This window comes from Bombina bombina, chromosome 5 (genome assembly GCF_027579735.1).
Source record: "Bombina bombina isolate aBomBom1 chromosome 5, aBomBom1.pri, whole genome shotgun sequence".
Taxonomy (NCBI): domain Eukaryota; kingdom Metazoa; phylum Chordata; class Amphibia; order Anura; family Bombinatoridae; genus Bombina; species Bombina bombina.
This window is the reverse complement of record NC_069503.1, coordinates 342,702,846-342,720,583: the sequence shown is the minus strand read 5'-3', so window position 1 is coordinate 342,720,583 and position 17,738 is coordinate 342,702,846. Positions and strand designations below refer to the sequence as shown.

Below are 17,738 nucleotides of genomic sequence, written 5' to 3'. Positions count from 1 at the left end.
TGCCCACCACCTGATCCGATTCCGGATCGGGGACAAACCCTTTATGCCTATTTGGAATCAGGCAGGGCACTGCATGTGACGCCATTGAGGCTTGGGACATAGCAGGAGAAAGTTGAGGTATTATTTTAACAGCATCATCCTGAGAGACATTAGGCTAAAAAATGTAAGCTTTATTTTGCAAGGTTTTCTTGACACATGAAGAGCAAAATTGCATAGGAGCTGCAATTTATGCATCTAAACAAAATAAGCATGAGTTTGTGAGGGCAGGCTCTTGCTCCATATCAGACATGTTGTGAAACAGTAAATAAACTTGTACAGATTTCAAAGATTTTAATATTCAATTAAAATAAGTCAAGGAAAAAATTCACTTTAAATTTTATCCCAAATTAGGATCGATCCCCAGCTAAATTTATGTGAGAAAAGTTAAGAAAAAACATTTAAAAAACATCAAATAAACTTCTAAAATGTTATGAAGTAAAGTCGGTCATGTGACCACAACTGTCGTTATGTTGTCTGACTTTCAAATTACTGCTGCGACATAGAGAGGCACTAAAAATAGCTTCCTGGTACACTGAGTACCAGAAATTACCGTTTTTTCAAACTTGACAGTTTAAAATGTTGCATTGTTTAATTTTAATGCAAAGGGGAAATAAATAAGCTGCTGAAATAGAAAATTCAGCCTTACTTTCAGTTTAAACTTGAATTGTTTTATCAAGTAAATATGAGTCAGAAGATAAAGCCTAATAAAAACATTTTACCCTTTCTTTTTAAAAGAGTTTAACTGTTAGTCTCACACATGCTACAGTGCCTGCTTCATGCCCCAGTGTAACCCATACAACAGGATTATCTATGTCCCAATGCAAAACAGTGTCTTTTAATTTGTTAAGTGCATGGTCTCCCCAACTGGAAGAAGAAGCACTTACCTGCTCCACTGTCCGGCATGTAGACAGTTATAAGGTGTGAGAAGACACAGTTCTTCACAGTGACCTTTGAAAAAGAAAGAAATGAGTAGCCAACTCTGGCTTTCTAAACTAGGGCAGCAATTGTTAGGAAAACTCAGTAAGTGCCACTTTACAAGTTCCTAACTGCTTTAAAGCCACCACTACCTGACTGCAAGGAATGACGTGAAATACGGCTATACCCCAAAACTTTGCTTGTAGATTAAATTTAAAATGTTTCTTCAGACACCTAAACTTCACTTCCTCCATGCTCTGAAGGCAAAGAGAATGACTAGGGGTTGTGGGTAAGGGAGTGATACTTAAAGGGACACTAAACCAAAAACTTTTTTTCATGATTCAGGTAGAGAATACAATTTTTTATATCCTTTGTTGAAAAATAGCAATGCACATGGGTGAGTCAATCACACGAGGCACCTATGTGCAGCCACCAATCAGCAGCTACTGAGCCTATCTAGATATGCTTTTCAGCAAAGAATATCAAGAGAATTAAGCAAATTAGATAGAAGTAAATTGGAAAGATGTTTAAAATTGCATGCTCTTTCTAAATCATGAAAGACATTTTTTGAGTTTCATGTCCCTTTAACAGTTTAACTGTGGTGCTCTTTGCCTCCTCCTGTTGGCCAGGAGTTATATTCCCAACAGTAATTACTCAAGCCATGGGCTCACCATATCTTAGGAAAGAAAATATAATTTTACTATTTATACAAAAGTTTTAAAAGGGATACGGTATATGGCAAGGTGTATGACTGGAAAGGGCTCCAATGTATGTATAATAATACATACACATATATACACACACAGCCATGTAAGAGACCACTGATATGCAAAATTATCAATTTCTCTGGTTTTAATATTAATAGGTATATGTTAACGTTTTTGTTTTACTGACAACATTTCTCCCAAATTGCAAATAAAAATATTGTCATTGTCATCTTCATCATCACTATCCTTTTGCAATAAGACCAGCTGGATGGCAAAAACAGTGGTAGTAGCACCACAAAAGTAATTGGTATACAAAAAATAAAAATTGACCATGCCAAAAAGAAAAGTGTTGAGTGAGGAAAAAGAAGGAATCAGTTCTGGCTTTACTTGCAGAGGGATACAGTGAGCGTCAGGTTGCTTCCATCCTTAAAACTTCAAATACAGCAGTTCATAAGAACAAGGTCAATCAGGAGACATTGAGGACAACAAAGCTACAGACTGGCAAATGGTGAAAACAACTCTCCACTGCCTGTGGTGACTGTCAACTCATTGGAATGTCACTCAACAATCGTAGAATGACATTATGTGAACTAAAATTGAATTGCAGCTGGGGTGAAGTTCATGGCGAGGACGGTTCAAAACAGGCTCCTTGGTTCAGAGCTGAAGTCATGCAAAGCTAGACAAAAACCCTTCATCAATGAGAAGCAAAGAAGAGACCGGTTGAGGTTAGCAAGGAATAACAGGACAGTAGAGAGCAGGAATAAGGTCATTTTCTCTGAGTCCAACACCTGGTCCTCTAATGAGTAGACCTCTAGAGGGGTACACGCCACAGTGTCTCACACCTACTATGAAATTTGGTGGAAGATTGGTGATGATCTGGGGGTGCTTTAGCAACACTGGAATCAGACAGATTTATCTTTGTGAAGTACACATGAATCAAGTCACATACAAGGTTATCCTGAAAGCAAACTTGCTTTCTTCTGCTCTGACAATGTTCCTCAACTCCGAGGATTGATTTTTCCAGCAGCACAATGCTCCATCCAACACAGCCAGGTCAAGGTGTGGATGGAGCACCACCAGATCAAGACCCTGTCATGGCCAGCCCAATCTCCAGACCTGAACCCCATTAAACCCTTAACCCCAACCTCTGAAATGTGATCAAGAGAAAGATGGATGACCACAACCCATCAAAAAAAGCCAAACTGCTTGAATTATTGTGCCAGGAGTGACATAAACAACAGTAATGTGAAAGACTGCTGGGGAGCATGCAAAGACACATGAAAGCTGTGATTAAAATTATTCCACCAAATATTGATTTCTGAACTCTTGATAAGTTAAACATTAGTATTGTATTGTAAAAAAAAATAGATATGAACTTTACTTTGCATTGTTCAAGGTCTGAAAACACTGTATCTGTTTGTTATTTTTACCAGTTGTCATTTGATGGAAATAAATGCTCTAAATTATATTTTTATTTGGATTTTGGGAGAAATGTTGTCAGTAGTTTATAGAATAAAACAAAACAATTCATTTTGCTCAAACACATAGCTATAAATAGTAAAAGTAGAGTATCTGATAATTTTGTAGTGGTCTCTTAATTTTTCCAGAGAAATAACTTGTCATCTGGCCCAATACATAATTTATGTATTTAACTTACATTTCTTGACATTGAGTCAACCCCCAATTAAAACTTTAATGATTTTGGCTTTAAATATTTAGTAGAAAATAAAACAGATTTTATTTTTCTTTTTTAAGTGTTGAAATCAGTAATCTCAAGAAAAATCTCACTTTTCAATTAATATTTTTATTTACTTTTTTATCAAGGTACTAAGAAAAAGAGTTTAGTGATTTATTTTAATACACATAAAAGTAAATGTTCAACAAAAAATAATGAGAACAAAGTAACACAATCACTAACCTCTAGCCCCTTCACAAGCCTATTGGCCAATTCAATAGTGGTGTTTGTTCGATTCACTTCTTCCTGACAACGGATCTTCTCAGCTGTTGCTTTTTCAAATGAATTTGTAAGTTTTTTCAGATTGTTATCCAGATCCTGAAACCCAAAATAAACTATATTTAAACGTTTCAATTCATCTACAGGTATTCCATCTAATCTTCCAGTTGTAAATGTTCCAATTCATCCATTCATCTAATCTTCCAGTTGTAATATTTAAAGGGACAGTCTAGTCAAAATTAAACTTTCATGATTCAGACAGGGCATGTAACTTTATTTTCCCAATTACTTTTATCATCATATTTGCTTTGTTCTCTTGGTATTCATTGTTGAAAGCTAAACCTAGGTAGCCTCATATGCTAATTTTTAAGCCCTTGAAAGCTGCCTCTTATCTCAGTGCATGTGACAGTTTTTCACAGCAAGAAGGTGTTAGTTCATGTGTGTCATATAGATTACATTGTGCTCACTCCTGTTAAGTTATTTATGAATCACCAATGATTAGCTAAAATGCAAGTCTGTCAAAAGAACTGAAATAAGGTGGCAGCCTGCAGAGACTTAGATACAAGGTAATCGAAGAGTATAAAAAACATAAATTATGCTTACCTGATAATTTCATTTCCATCTGTGGGAGGAGAGTCCACTGCTTCATTCATTACTTGTTGGAAATAAGAACCTGGCCACGAGGAGGAGGCAAAGACACCCCAGCCAAAAGCTTAAATTCCTTCCCCACTCCCCTCATCCCCCAGTCATTCTGCCAAGGGAACAAGGAACAGTAGGAGAAATATCAGGGTATAAATGGTGCCAGAAGAATAATATTACATTTAGGTCCGCCCACCGGAGCGAACAGGCGGGAGCAGTGGACTCTCCTCCCACAGATGGAAATTAAATTATCAGGTAAGCATAATTTATGTTTTCCATCTTAATGGGAGGAGAGTCCCATGCTTCATTCATTACTTGTGGGAACAAATACCCAAGCTCTAGAGGACACTGAATAAAAAAAACAGGAGAGTACAAGGAGGAGGACTCTATACTGAGGGCACCACAGCCTGCAGAACCTTTCTCCCAAAAACCGTTTCCGCCGAAGCAAAAATATAAAATTTGTAAAATTTTGCAAAAGTATGTAAGGAAGACCAAGTAGCCGCCTTACAAATCTGCTCCACAGAGGCCTCATTTTTAAAGGCCCAAGAAGAGGCCTCGGACCTAGTTGAGTGAGCCGTAATCCTCTGAGGAGGCTTATGTCCCGCTGTCTCATAGGCTAAACGGATCATGCTCCTCAACCAAAAGGACAGTGAAGTGGAAGAGGTCCTCTGCCTGAGTACACCACAAACAAAGATGAAGTCTGTCTAAAATCCTTTGTGGCCTGAAGGTAAAACTTCAGGGCTCGAACCACGTCCAAATTATGAAGTAACCTCTCCTTAGGTGAAGAAGGGTTAGGACACAAAGATGGAACTACTATCTCCTGATTGATGTTACAATCTGACACCACATTGGGATGAAATCCCAACCCAGTGTGAAGCACAGCCTTATCGGCGTGAAAAAACAGGTAAGGGGGCTCATATTGCAAGGCCGCTAACTCAGAGACTCTGCGAGCCGATGCAATAGCCAGAAGAAACAGAACCTTCCAGGAAAGAATCTTAATGTCAAGCTCATGCATAGGCTCAAACGGAGCCCTCTGCAAAACCTTGAGTACCAAGTTCAAGCTCCAAGGAGGAGCCGAAGGTCTAAATACCAGTCTGATTCTGGACAGAGCCAGGCTGAACAAATGACTGAATATCAGGAAGCTCTGCTAGCTTCTTGTGTAACAGAACCGATAAGGCCGAAATCTGTCCCTTTAAGGAACTAGTGTCAAGGCCCTTATCCAGACCATCTTGAAAAAAAGCCAGAATCCTGGATACCCTAATCTTGTGCCAAGGGTATCCATGTTCTTCACACCAGGATAAATAGGTTCTCCATACCTTATGATAGATGCGACAAGTGACCGGCTTCCTGGCCTGAATGACAATATCGATCACTCTCTCCAAGAACCCTCTCTTGTCCAAGACTAGGTGTTCAATCTCCACACAGTCAGCCTCAGAGAATCGAGATTTTGGTGGAGAAAGGGGCCCTGAACCAGCAGATCTCTGCGACAGGGTAACCTCCATGGATGAGACGACGACATTCTCACCAGATACGCAAACCACGTCCTCTGTGGCCACAACGGAGCAATCAGAATGGTCAAAGCTTGCCCCTTTTTGATGTGGGCCACCACTCGAGGTAGAAGTGGTAATGGTGGAAAAATGTAAATTAGGTTGAATTCCCAAGGTACCGCCAAGGCATCTATCAGCTCTGCCTGGGGATCCCTAGACCGTGACCTGTATCTGGGTAGCTTGAAGTTGAGTCTGGATGCCATGAGATCTATTTACGGCATCCCCCATCTGATGCAGATCTCCACAAACACCTCGGGTGGAGAAAACATTTCCCTGGGTGAAACAATTGTCTGCTGAGGAAATCCTCAGTTGTCCACACCCGGGATGTAAATCGCTGAAAGCGAACATCTGTGGGTCTCCACCCATTCCAGAATCTGAGACACCTCCCTCATGGCTAGGGAGCTTCTCGTTCCCCCCTGATGGTTTATGTACGCCACCGAGGTAATGTTGTCTGACTGGAATCTGATGAACCGGGATGACCCCAAGAGGGGCCACGCCCACAGAGCTTTGAATATTGTAGTTCCAGGATATTTATTTGTAGGGTTGACTCCTCTTGAGTGCACCTGCCCTGTGCCCTTCTGGCACCCCAAACAGCTCCCCATCCTGATAGACTCAGGATGGTCTCAAGAAGGATGTCCCCTGGGACAGCTGACCCGGATGGACCCACCAAGAGAGGGATTCCCTCGCTCCATGGTCCAGAGATATCTGTTGGGATAGATCTAAGTGATTGCTATTCCATTGTCTCAACATTCATAACTGCAGAGGCCTGACATGGAACCTGGCGAAAGGAATGACATCTATGCTGGAAACCATGAGCCCAATCACATCCATACACCTGGCAACAGATAGCTTTGAGGAGATCTGAAGAGGAAGACAGCTGGATGCATTCTTGGAATGTCTCTGATCTGTCAAGAATATCTTCATGGATATGGAATCTATTATCGTACCCTGGAACTCCACCCTGTTGCTGGGGACCAGAGAACTCTTTCCCTCATTTATCTTCCATCCGTGGGATCGAAGAAGAAGAGTCCTTGAGTGGTCCTCGGCAAAACTGCAGGATGGAGCCTGGACGAGGATATTGTCCAGATAAGGGGCCACCGCAAAAAACAAATTTATGCTTACCTGATAAATTTCTTTCTTTTGCGATGTACCGAGTCCACGGATTCATCCTAACTTGTGGGATATTGTCCTTCCTGACAGGAAGTAGCAAAGAGCACCACAGCAGAGCTGTCTATATAGCTCCCCCCTTAATTCCACCCCCCAGTCATTCGACCAAAGGCCAAGGAAGAAAAGGAGAAACTATAAGGTGCAGAGGTGACTGAAGTTTACATAAAAAAGATACTATCTGTCTTAAATAGACAGGGCGGGCCGTCGACTCGGTACATCGCAAAAGAAAGAAATTTATCAGGTAAGCATAAATTTGTTTTCTTTTGCATGATGTACCGAGTCCACGGATTCATCCTAACTTGTGGGATACCAATACCAAAGCTTTAGGACACGGATGAAGGGAGGGACAAGGCAGGAACCTAAACGGAAGGCACCACTGCTGGCAAAACCTTTCTCCCAAAAATAGCCTCCGAAGAAGCAAAAGTATCAAATTTATAAAATTTTGAAAAGGTATGAAGTGACGACCAAGTCGCAGCCTTACAAATCTGTTCAACAGAAGCATCATTTTTAAAAGCCCATGTGGAAGCTACCGCTCTAGTAGAATGAGCTGTAATCCTTTCAGGAGGCTGCAGTCCAGCAGTCTCATAGGCCAAACGGATGATGCTTTTCAGCCAAAAGGAAAGAGAAGTCGCCGTAGCCTTTTTGACCCCTACGCTTTCCAGAATAGACAACAAACAAAGAAAATGTTTGACGAAAATCTTTGGTTGCCTGCAAATAAAATTTCAAAGCACGAACCACGTCCAAGTTGTGCAACAGACGTTCCTTCTTACAAGAAGGATTAGGACACAGAGAAGAAACAACAATTTCTTGATTGATATTCCTGTTAGTAATAACCTTAGGTAAGAACCCAGGCTTGGTATGCAAAACCACCTTATCAGCATGGAACACAAGATAAGGAGAGTCACATTGTAATGCAGATAGTTCAAAAACTCCTCAAGCTGAAGAGATAGCAACTAGGAACAAAACTTTCCAAGATAAAAGCTTAATATCTATGGAATGCATGGGTTCAAACGGAACCCCCCTGAAGAACTCTAAGAACTAAATTTAGACTCCATGGCGGAGCAATAGGTTTAAACACAGGCTTAATTCTAAATAAAGCCTGACAAAAAGCCTGAACGTCTGGAACATCTGCCAGACGCTTGTGCAACAAAATAGACAGAGCAGATATCTGTCCCTCTAGGGAACTAGCTGATAATCCTTTCTCCAATCCCTCTTGGAGAAAAGACAAAATCCTAGGAATCCTGATTTTACTCCAGGAGAAACCTTTGGATTCGCACCAAAAAAGATATTTACGCCATATCTTATGATAAATTATCCTGGTAACAGGCTTTCGAGCATGAATCAAGGTATTTATGACTGACTCAGAGAAACCCCGCTTTGATAGAATCAAGCGTTCAATCTCCAAGCAGTCAGTTGCAGAGAAATTAGATTTGGATGCTTGAATGGACCTTGAATCAGAAGGTCCTGTCTCAATGGCAGAGACCATGGTGGAAGGGATGACATGTCCACCAGGTCTGCATACCAAGTCCTGCGTGGCCACGCAGGCGCTATCAAAATCACAGATGCTCTCTCCTGTTTGATTCTGACAATCAGACGTGGAAGGAGAGGGAAAGGTGAAAACACATAAGCCAGGTTGAACGACCAGGGTACTGCTAGAGCATCTATCAGTACAGCCTGAGGATCCCTTGACCTGGAGCCATAACGAGGAAGTTTGGCATTCTGATGAGACGCCATCAGATCCAACTCTGGTGTGCCCCATAGCCGAACCAGCTGAGCAAACACCTCCGGATGGAGTTCCCACTCCCCCGGAAAAAAATATGAAGAAAATATGCCTCCCAGTTCTCTACACCTGGGATATAGATCGCTGACAGATGGCAAGAGTGAGCCTCTGACCATTGGATTATCATTGAGACCTCTATCATCGCTAAGGAACTCTTTGTTCCGCCCTGATGATTGATATAAGCCACAGTCGTGATGTTTTCCGACTGAAACCTGATTAATCTGGCCGAAGCCAGCTGAGGCCATGCCTGGAGAGCATTGAATATCACTCTTAATTCCAGAATATTTATCGGTAGGCGAGCCTCCTCCCGAGTCCTTAGTACCGCCAGAAGGGACCCTAGCACCTTCGTGAAGATTTGCGGCGCCGTGGCCAACACGAAAGGAAGAGCCACAAACTGATAATGCTTGTCCAGAAAGTCGAACCTAAGGAACTGGTGATGATCTTTGTGGATAGGAATGTGCAGATACGCATCCTTTAAGTCCACGGTGGTCATATATTGACCCTCCTGGATCAACGGTAAGATAGTCTGAATGGTCTCCATCTGGAAAGATGGAACTCTTAGGAATTGGTTTAGGATCTTGAGATCCAGAATTGGTCTGAAGGTTCCCTCCTTTTTGGGAACAATAAACAGATTGCCCCTGTTCTGCTTTTGGAACTGGGCAGATCACTCCCATGGTAAAAAGGTCTTCTACACAGCGTAAGAACGCCTCTCTTTTTGTCGGGTTTACAGACAATTGAGAAAGATGGAACCTCCCCCTTGGAGGGGAATCCTTGAAATCTAGAAGGTATCCCTGGGTTACAATTTCTACTGCCCAGGAGTCCTGAACGTCTCTTGCCCAGGCCTGAGCAAAGAGAGAGAGAGTCTGCCCCCTACTAATTCCGGTCCCGGATCGGGGGCTACCCCTTCATGCTGACTTAGTGGCAGCAGCAGGCTTTTTGGCCTGTTTACCCTTGTTCCAAGCCTGATTAGGTCTCCAGTTTGGCTTGGATTGAGCAAAGTTCCCCTCTTGCTTTGCAGCAGGGGAAGAGGTAGAGGGACCACTCTTGAAGTTTTCGAAAGGAACGAAAATTATTTTGTTTGGTCCTTGTCTTATTTGACTTATCCTGAGGGAGGGTATGACCCTTCCCTCTAGTAATGTCTGAAATGATCTCTTTCAATGCAGGCCCGAATAGGGTCTTACCTTTGAAAGGGATGGACAAAAGCTTAGATTTAGATGACACATCAGCTGACAAGGACTTAAGCCATAACGCTCTACGCGCTAAAATGGCAAAACCGGAATTCTTAGCCGCTAATTTAGCAAGATGAAACGTGGCATCTGTAATAAAAGAATTAGCCAACTTAAGAGCCTTAATTCTGTCCAAAATACCATCTAGTGGGGTCTCCATCTGAAGAGCCTCTTCTAGAGCCTCAAACCAAAAGGCAGCTGCAGTGGTTACAGAAACAATGCATGCTATAGGTTGAAGAAAAAAACCTTGATGAACAAAAATTTTCTTTAGGAGACCCTCTAATTTTTTATCGATAGGATCAATGAAAGCACAACTGTCTTCAATAGGTATAGTTGCACGCTTAGCCAGGGTAGAAATAGCTTCCTCCACTTTAGGGACCGTCTGCCATGAGTCCATTATGGTGTCAGAAATGGGAAACATTTTCTTAAAAACAGGAGGGGGAGAGAACGGAATACCTGGTTTATCCCACTCCTTAGTAACAATGTCCGAAATCCTCTTAGGGACCGGAAACACATCAGTGTAAACAGGAACCTCTAAATATTTGTCCATTTTACACAATTTCTCTGGAACTACAATAGGGTCACAATCATCCAGAGTAGCTAAAACCTCCCTGAGCAATAAGCTGAAGTGCTCTAGCTTAAATTTAAATGCCGTCATATCTGAATCTGTCTGAGAGAACATCTTTCCTGAATCAGAAATCTCTCCCTCAGACAGCAAATCCCTCATCCCTACTTCAGAACATTGTGAGGGAATATCGGATACGGCTACTAAAGCGTCAGAAGGCTCAGCATTTGTTCTTAACCCAGAGCTACTGCGCTTCCCTTGCAACCCAGGCAGCTTAGATAAAACCTCTGTGAGGGTAGTATTCATAACTGAAGCCATATCTTGCAAGGTGAAAGAATTAGACGCACTAGAAGTACTTGGCGTCGCTTGTGCGGGCGTTACTGGTTGTGACACTTGGGGAGAACTAGATGGCAAAACCTGATTTCCTTCTGTCTGAGAATCATCTAATGCCAAACTTTTTTAAGTTAAAATATGCTGTTTGCAATTTATAGACATATCAGTACAAGTGGGACAGATTCTAAGAGGGGGTTGGTTTCACAATGGCTTCTAAACAAATTGAACAATGAGTTTCCTCAGTGTCAGACATGTTTAACAGACTAGTAATAAAGCAAGCAAGCTTGGAAAACACTTTATTTAATGAAAAAAAACACAATTTGCAAAAGCGGTACTGTGCCTTTAAGAGAAAAAAAGGCATACACAAACTGCAAAACAGGTTAAAATTGCTTCCATTTTTCTGAAATTTTAACTGTGTACCCACTAAGCTTTAGAAGGATTGCACCACAAGTTAATAAGCAATAGACCCCCAAATGAAAAAAACTGATTTAAATATGTCTAAAACCAGTTAAAAACCCTCATAGCACCTTGTCACAGCTCTGCTGTGGCCCTACCTGCCCTTAGGAAGCGATAATGTGGGGTTTAAAGCTTCAATTAGTCCCTCAAAAGACTATCAGGACCTCAGGAGAAGTTGCTTGCTGCTTGTAAATGCAGGCCCTGCCCACCTCACTCGATGTTGCTGGGGCCTACACAAAACTAACAAGCCCTGTCTGAAAGCCATGTGGGTTATAAACAACCCCAAAGAACCCTCAAGCAAATGTCCCATAAAACAGAAAACATTACTCCCAGACACAAAAACGTTTGTCCCAAATTCACATAACAAACTGAGTGCCCACAAAAAACACCGGTACCATTTAAAAATAACAAACACTTGATTTAAGATAAAATAAAACTAACAGTTTAACACCTCTTCTCTTTACCCTTCCTGCTTAGAGCCAGCAAAGAGAATAACTGGGGGGGTGGAGTTAAGGGGGGAGCTATATAGACAGCTCTGCTGTGGTGCTCTCTTTGCTACTTCCTGTCAGGAAGGACAATATCCCACAAGTTAGGATGAATCCGTGGACTAGGTACATCATGCAAAAGAAACCTCTGGCTCTCGATACCGCAAGCAATGCTCCCAGAACCATCATAAAGACTCTTGGGGCAGTCGCCAGACCAAATGGTAGGGCCATAAACTGGAAGTGCTGGTCCAGAAAGGTGAATCTTAGGAACCTGAAATGGTCCTTGTGGATTGGCACGTGAAGGTAAGCATCCTTCAAGTCTATTGTCGTCATAAATTGCCCCTCTGGAACTAGGGGCAGAATCGACCTGATTGTCTCCATTTTGAACAATGGAACTGACAGAAACTTGTTTAGATACTTTTGGTCCAGAATTGGGCGGAACGTGCCCTCCTTCTTTGGGACCACAAAAAGGTTTGAATAGTACCCTAGAGCCCTTTCTGCTAGAGGTACTGGCACGATTACTCAGAGAAAGGAGAGATCCCTCATGCACTCTCTTCTCTGGTCTTGAGGATAGGTTAGACAGGAGGAATATGCCCCTGGGCAGATGAGTCTTGAACCCTATCCTGTAACCCTGGGAGATAACCTCCAGAACCCAAGGATCCTGTATGTCTCTCATCCAAGCCTCTGCGAACAGAGATAGTCTGCCCCCTATGCGATCCAGAGACGGATCAGGGGCTGCCCCTTCATGCCGACTTTGTCTCGGCGGGCTTCTTGCTCTGCTTGGACTTGTTCCAAGATTGAGCTGGCTTCCAAGATCCCTTGGACTGCTCTGTCTTTGCAGAAGGCTGCTGGCATTGAGACTTGTCCCAATGAAAGGGACGAAAAGTAGAGCCCTTAGGCTTATTCTTCTTATCCTGTGGGAGAAAAGCACCCTTGCCTCCTGTGACCGTGGATATGATACAGTCCAGTCTTGGACCAAAAAGAACTTTCCCCTGAAACGGAAGGGACAGTAATCTAGACTTGGAAGTCATGTCAGTAGACCACGACTTTAACCATAGAGCCCAACGGGCTAGAACGGAGAAACCTGATGTCTTAGCATTCAGGCGAATAACCTGTATATTAGCATCGCAGTAGGTAGCCACTCCAGCCACCACAGCGATCACTGCTGCCGGTTGGAAAACAAACCCTGTGAGTTGGAACATCTTTCTCAACATGGATTCTAATTTTTTGTATCCTCAAGGGGAATAGTCATCCACTTAGCCAGCGTGGAGATAGCTCCATCGACTTAGGAATGGCCCCCCATAGCTCAAGCTGAGAGTCCGGAATAGGGAACAGCTTTTTAAAAGAGGTAGAGAGAGAAAAGGACGAGCCAAATTTCTGCCACTCATTCTTAAAAATAGTAGACATCTTCACGGGAACTGGGAAGGTCTAAGGCACCACCCTGTCCTCATAAACCCTATCTAGTTTAGGGATTGAAGGTTCCTCTGGAAGTTTCTGTTCCAGGACTTCCAACGTAGCAAGCACTTTTTTCAGTAAAAAGCGCAAATGCTCCATCTTAAATTTAAATACAGGCTCCTCTGTAGCCAGAGGTTTAGAAGACGCCAATTCCGTCACAGAGAGAGCGCCCTCCGACGAGTCGGAGACATCCTCATCATCGGATAATCTCTCAGAGACCTCCAACGGAGTAGATGACCCCTGGGACGGAAAGCTATGTCTTTCCCTTCGCTTGCGTGGTAGGGCATGGAAAGCCGCAGAAACCGCTTCTTGCAACTGGGCAGTGAAATCTTGGGGTGCTACACATGTGATCGGAGATGAATGTATGGAACGCACCTTGCGGGTCGGAGAACCCTCAGAGGTGGACGGCTAAGTAGTACTAAGTATCTTATTCTTTTATCAAAGCATGTGGAACATAGTTGAGCAGGCGGATCAACCTGGACCTCCTCAAAATAAACACAGGTATGAGTTATAATTAAAGAGGGAGTGTCCTCTAACTAACATATCAGAGTCCTCCATAGCTTGAGCTTTAATGTGGACTAGATAAAATAAATGGCACCTTTATACACCAATGGCCGGGACACTCACCACCTCCTATGACCCGTACACAGGGAAACCGTTATGTCTCCAGCAAATGCCTATCAGGAAAGAGGAAGTTGAAGAGGCCACACCCGGTCACATGGAGTGCAATGCAGGACCGACCCTGCACTATAGAGAAAACACATCAAAAGAGGCCGCTTCGCTCTTCACCTGACTGTTAATACATTGTTAGAGTCTCATCTCACACATGACGCAGCATCAAACACAATAAAGATATTATTTATAACCCCCCCCCCCCCCCCTGTTCAATAATCCCCTGTCCAGGGATATTCACCCTTGATTCTATACAGATAAAAGGAGAAACACTGTGACCCTGTCTTCTTGCGTTATCATATGTGTACAAATGAAACAATCTTACCAGAATCTATGCCATGGAACAGGAACACGGCCCTTCAAGTGTGACAGGTTAGTAGTATTGCTCCTGACATGGACTTGAGTGTATAAAGCAGGCAGCGAAACTCGTCAAAGCTGATTGTTTAAGGAACTGTTAATCATGAGTCGGGATGGTTTCGCAGAAAGACTCTCCCTGCATCTCCGGACTCTAACTTTCACCCATGCTCTCACTGAGAGGCTGACAGGACTACTTAAAACTCCAGTCCCATTTAGAAGAGTACTACCCTCCATAAGAGACTACTCCAATATTTCCGGATGACCTGTCAACTGTTTTATTATTGTGAAGTGATTAAAGGTATAGAAGCAAAAACAGCCCAGCCATGAAGCGGGGCTGTTGAGTGGTGCTTCGTAAAAGTCACCTATTATCTGTTGCACCACTCGCTGCACAGTTCCAAACTGCCTCTGGAAGCAACATCAGAACTGGGTATCAGAGAGCATCATAAGATGGATTTTACGTGGTGTAAACACACTGCCACTGCAGTGATGAATCCCGCTTCACTATTTGGCAGTCTGATATAGGTGGGAATGTGATGGTTAGGTGTGGACATACGTTTGGCCATATATATATATATACATAGAGTGTGTGTATAAATTAGCATTTTCATGGGATTATGGACAGATATATTAGCAGAATCAAAGAATTAATTCTCTTTGTAGGTACGTCCAAACATATCATTAAAGGTTTAAAAAACATTTTTTAAATTTGATGCAAAATATTATTCGGCAATTAAACACTGCTTTGCAAAAGATCTGCACACAAAATAAATATTTAAAATACATTTAAACTGCCCTTTTGTTAAATAATTGCATTATATTGTAGTCCAGGGACATAGCGTCTTAAAGGGACACAAAACCCAAACATTTTCTTTCATTATTAGGATAGAGAATACAATTTTTAAAAAGTTCCCAATTTACTTCTATTATCAAATTGCTTCATTCTCATATAATTCTTTGTTGAAGAGATACCTAGGTAGGTAGGGTGCACATGCCTGAAGCACTACATGACAGGAAATAGTGCTGCCATCTAGTGATCCTGCTAATGTATAACATTGTTGCAAAACTGCTGCCATAAAGTATTGTAGACACGTGCACACTCCTAAGCTTACATCCTGGCTTTTCAACAAATGATAATTTTTTTTTTTTTTAAATGATAATAGAAGTGTTAAGATTACTGCAGTTTTTACTGTATCTTTGCACTAACCTTGTCTCATCATTATATGTTAGAAGTGCTGCAGCTTTAAACTCAGATCACCACACCCTCTGGGTGTGTCTGGGTCTCTGTGACATCATCAAAAGCCATGATAGTTTTACTGATGAACCTGTTAGTGAAGAAGCCATGTGGTTGTAGCTGAATAAAGGTTTGTCTAAAGTACCGGCTGCAGCACCTCAGTGATATGTGCAAGACACATCAGACACAAGGTAACAGCACACAACTGAATGTTCTAATCCTGACTACACAGAGAACATAACAAGAAGTAAAGTGAAATGTTGTTTAAAATTGTATGTTCTATCTAAATCATGAAAGAAAATATTTGAGGTTTATGTTTCTTTAAGTATTGTTTATATTTTCTTGTCTCTTTTTCCGTTTTGCCGTTTTGCCAATTAGTTCCAGAAATACATATGTTCCTATACTGGGCAAGCAATCACTGTGTACAATGTTAGGACCACTCCATCCTCTCAAATCAGAAAAGCATATTATATTTTTTACTTCACATAATTGCACATTACATTTTGATTTTAAAGGGGACATTGTGCTGCAACATTTCCTCCCCTTTAATGTATTCCCAACTATCCATTTTACCTGTTGGAGTGAATTAAATTGGTTTCAAATAGCTCCTTTACCTTTATTTTGCCAGTTTATTGTCATCACCAACACTGAACATATGAATTCTACAGTATTCACTACAGAAAAAGTTATTTAAATAAGAAACAACAGCAGAAAATAAACTCATAGTGGGGGTGGCGGAGAGGACTCATCACATTTAAAAGGCCGCTCCTTTTGAACATGTTGACATCACAGAGGGGGCGGCCCCAATGTGACAGGCAGGTAAAAGAGCTGGATTTTTTTTAAAGTAAAAAACACAACGCATAGGGTGTTGCTGGGTGATGCAACTTTTTAGGCTCAATAAAAAAACTGTTATGCCTAGAGACCCCTAATAAAGTTTATTTTATAGTATAAAAGTTAAAACATGTATAAATGTCGTCTTTATAGCCAGGTCATCACCTTGCAAGAAAGAAATGTAAGAGGCCTCTCTAGTTTATAGTATAACCCCCAAAAGCACATATGGGCCCCTATTTCACATGTGGCTACTCTTGATGATAATTTAGTAAGGTGATCACAGACAGAAACAACAGTGGTCACCTGGTCATTTTCAATATTATTCACTAAAATCTTAATTTATTTTTTTTTACATTTGTTGCTGCAGCTATCTCACATGCCATGAAATATAAATATTATAATTGTATATTATGGGCCTCATGAAAAAAAACCAAAAAAAACTATTTATATAATTTGTGTGGGTCACTCCCTGAAATTGAACTTACAATAGTGTTCAAATGTAAGTAGCAAAAGAAAGAAAAAAAAAGGGAGTTCAAAATTTGCTTAGCACAGGGGTATGAAAAAGGCCTAGCAGCGAAAGGGGTAATTCACATAACTTTGCATGAGAGAACATTTTATAGCACAAAATCCCTTTAACCTTTATTCATGTATATAAGCTGTAATATGTTTGCATTAGGAGTTTTTTTTTTACCAATATAAATCAGGCACGTTGTTGTTTGCAGTTTAATTATAGTATTGAAATAGTTTTTCAAATACAAGTGATTTAAGATTGGATATTTTTAAGATGAAATTACCTGAAGTTTTTTCCTGATAGCTCCTAATTTTTCAGTTGCTTCCTTGAGGTCGTGGTTGGCTTGGGACAATGCCCTACGTTTAGGTTCCACATCACAGTATACCTGAAATGGCAAAAAGATTACACATATCCAGTTACCCTTTTGTGAATTATCAAGACATGGCCTGCCTACAGCTGCTCACCCCCCTTTCAGCTGATAATAGGTGAGTTTCCTAGTACTTGGGAAGGTATGTACTATGATATACCTAAAATGACTGTCTTTATAAGTAGAAACGGAATACTTTATTGCATTACACTACAGGTGATTAAATAGTATTGAATCACCTGGTGCAAGGAGGTTCCCAAAGTTAATATCAAAAAGAATAAAAGGGAAGGGATAGGGGAAACCTTTTGCCAGCACTTACTCATAAATCCAAAAAATTGACAAAAGAACAGATATTTGATTCATGAATGTAGGAAGAAGTCAGCATGCATTTGTATCACACAACATTTATTACTCACTATACTCAGTGAGAGTGATAAAGTAAATATGCAGACACCAAACAAAAACAAAGTTACCACACATATATCTCCCTAAACTAGCTCA

At 41.4% G+C, this 17,738-nt stretch overlaps 1 protein-coding gene across 1 annotated transcript in view; it reads right to left on the bottom strand.

Moving 5' to 3' along the window:
* DNAH11 (dynein axonemal heavy chain 11) overlaps positions 1–17,738 on the bottom strand; it is an 851,888-nt gene that overhangs the window by 141,569 nt on the left and 692,581 nt on the right. The window contains 2 exon segments of the mRNA XM_053715724.1: positions 3,580–3,714; positions 17,154–17,255. Coding sequence (XP_053571699.1) covers positions 3,580–3,714; positions 17,154–17,255 — 237 coding nt within the window.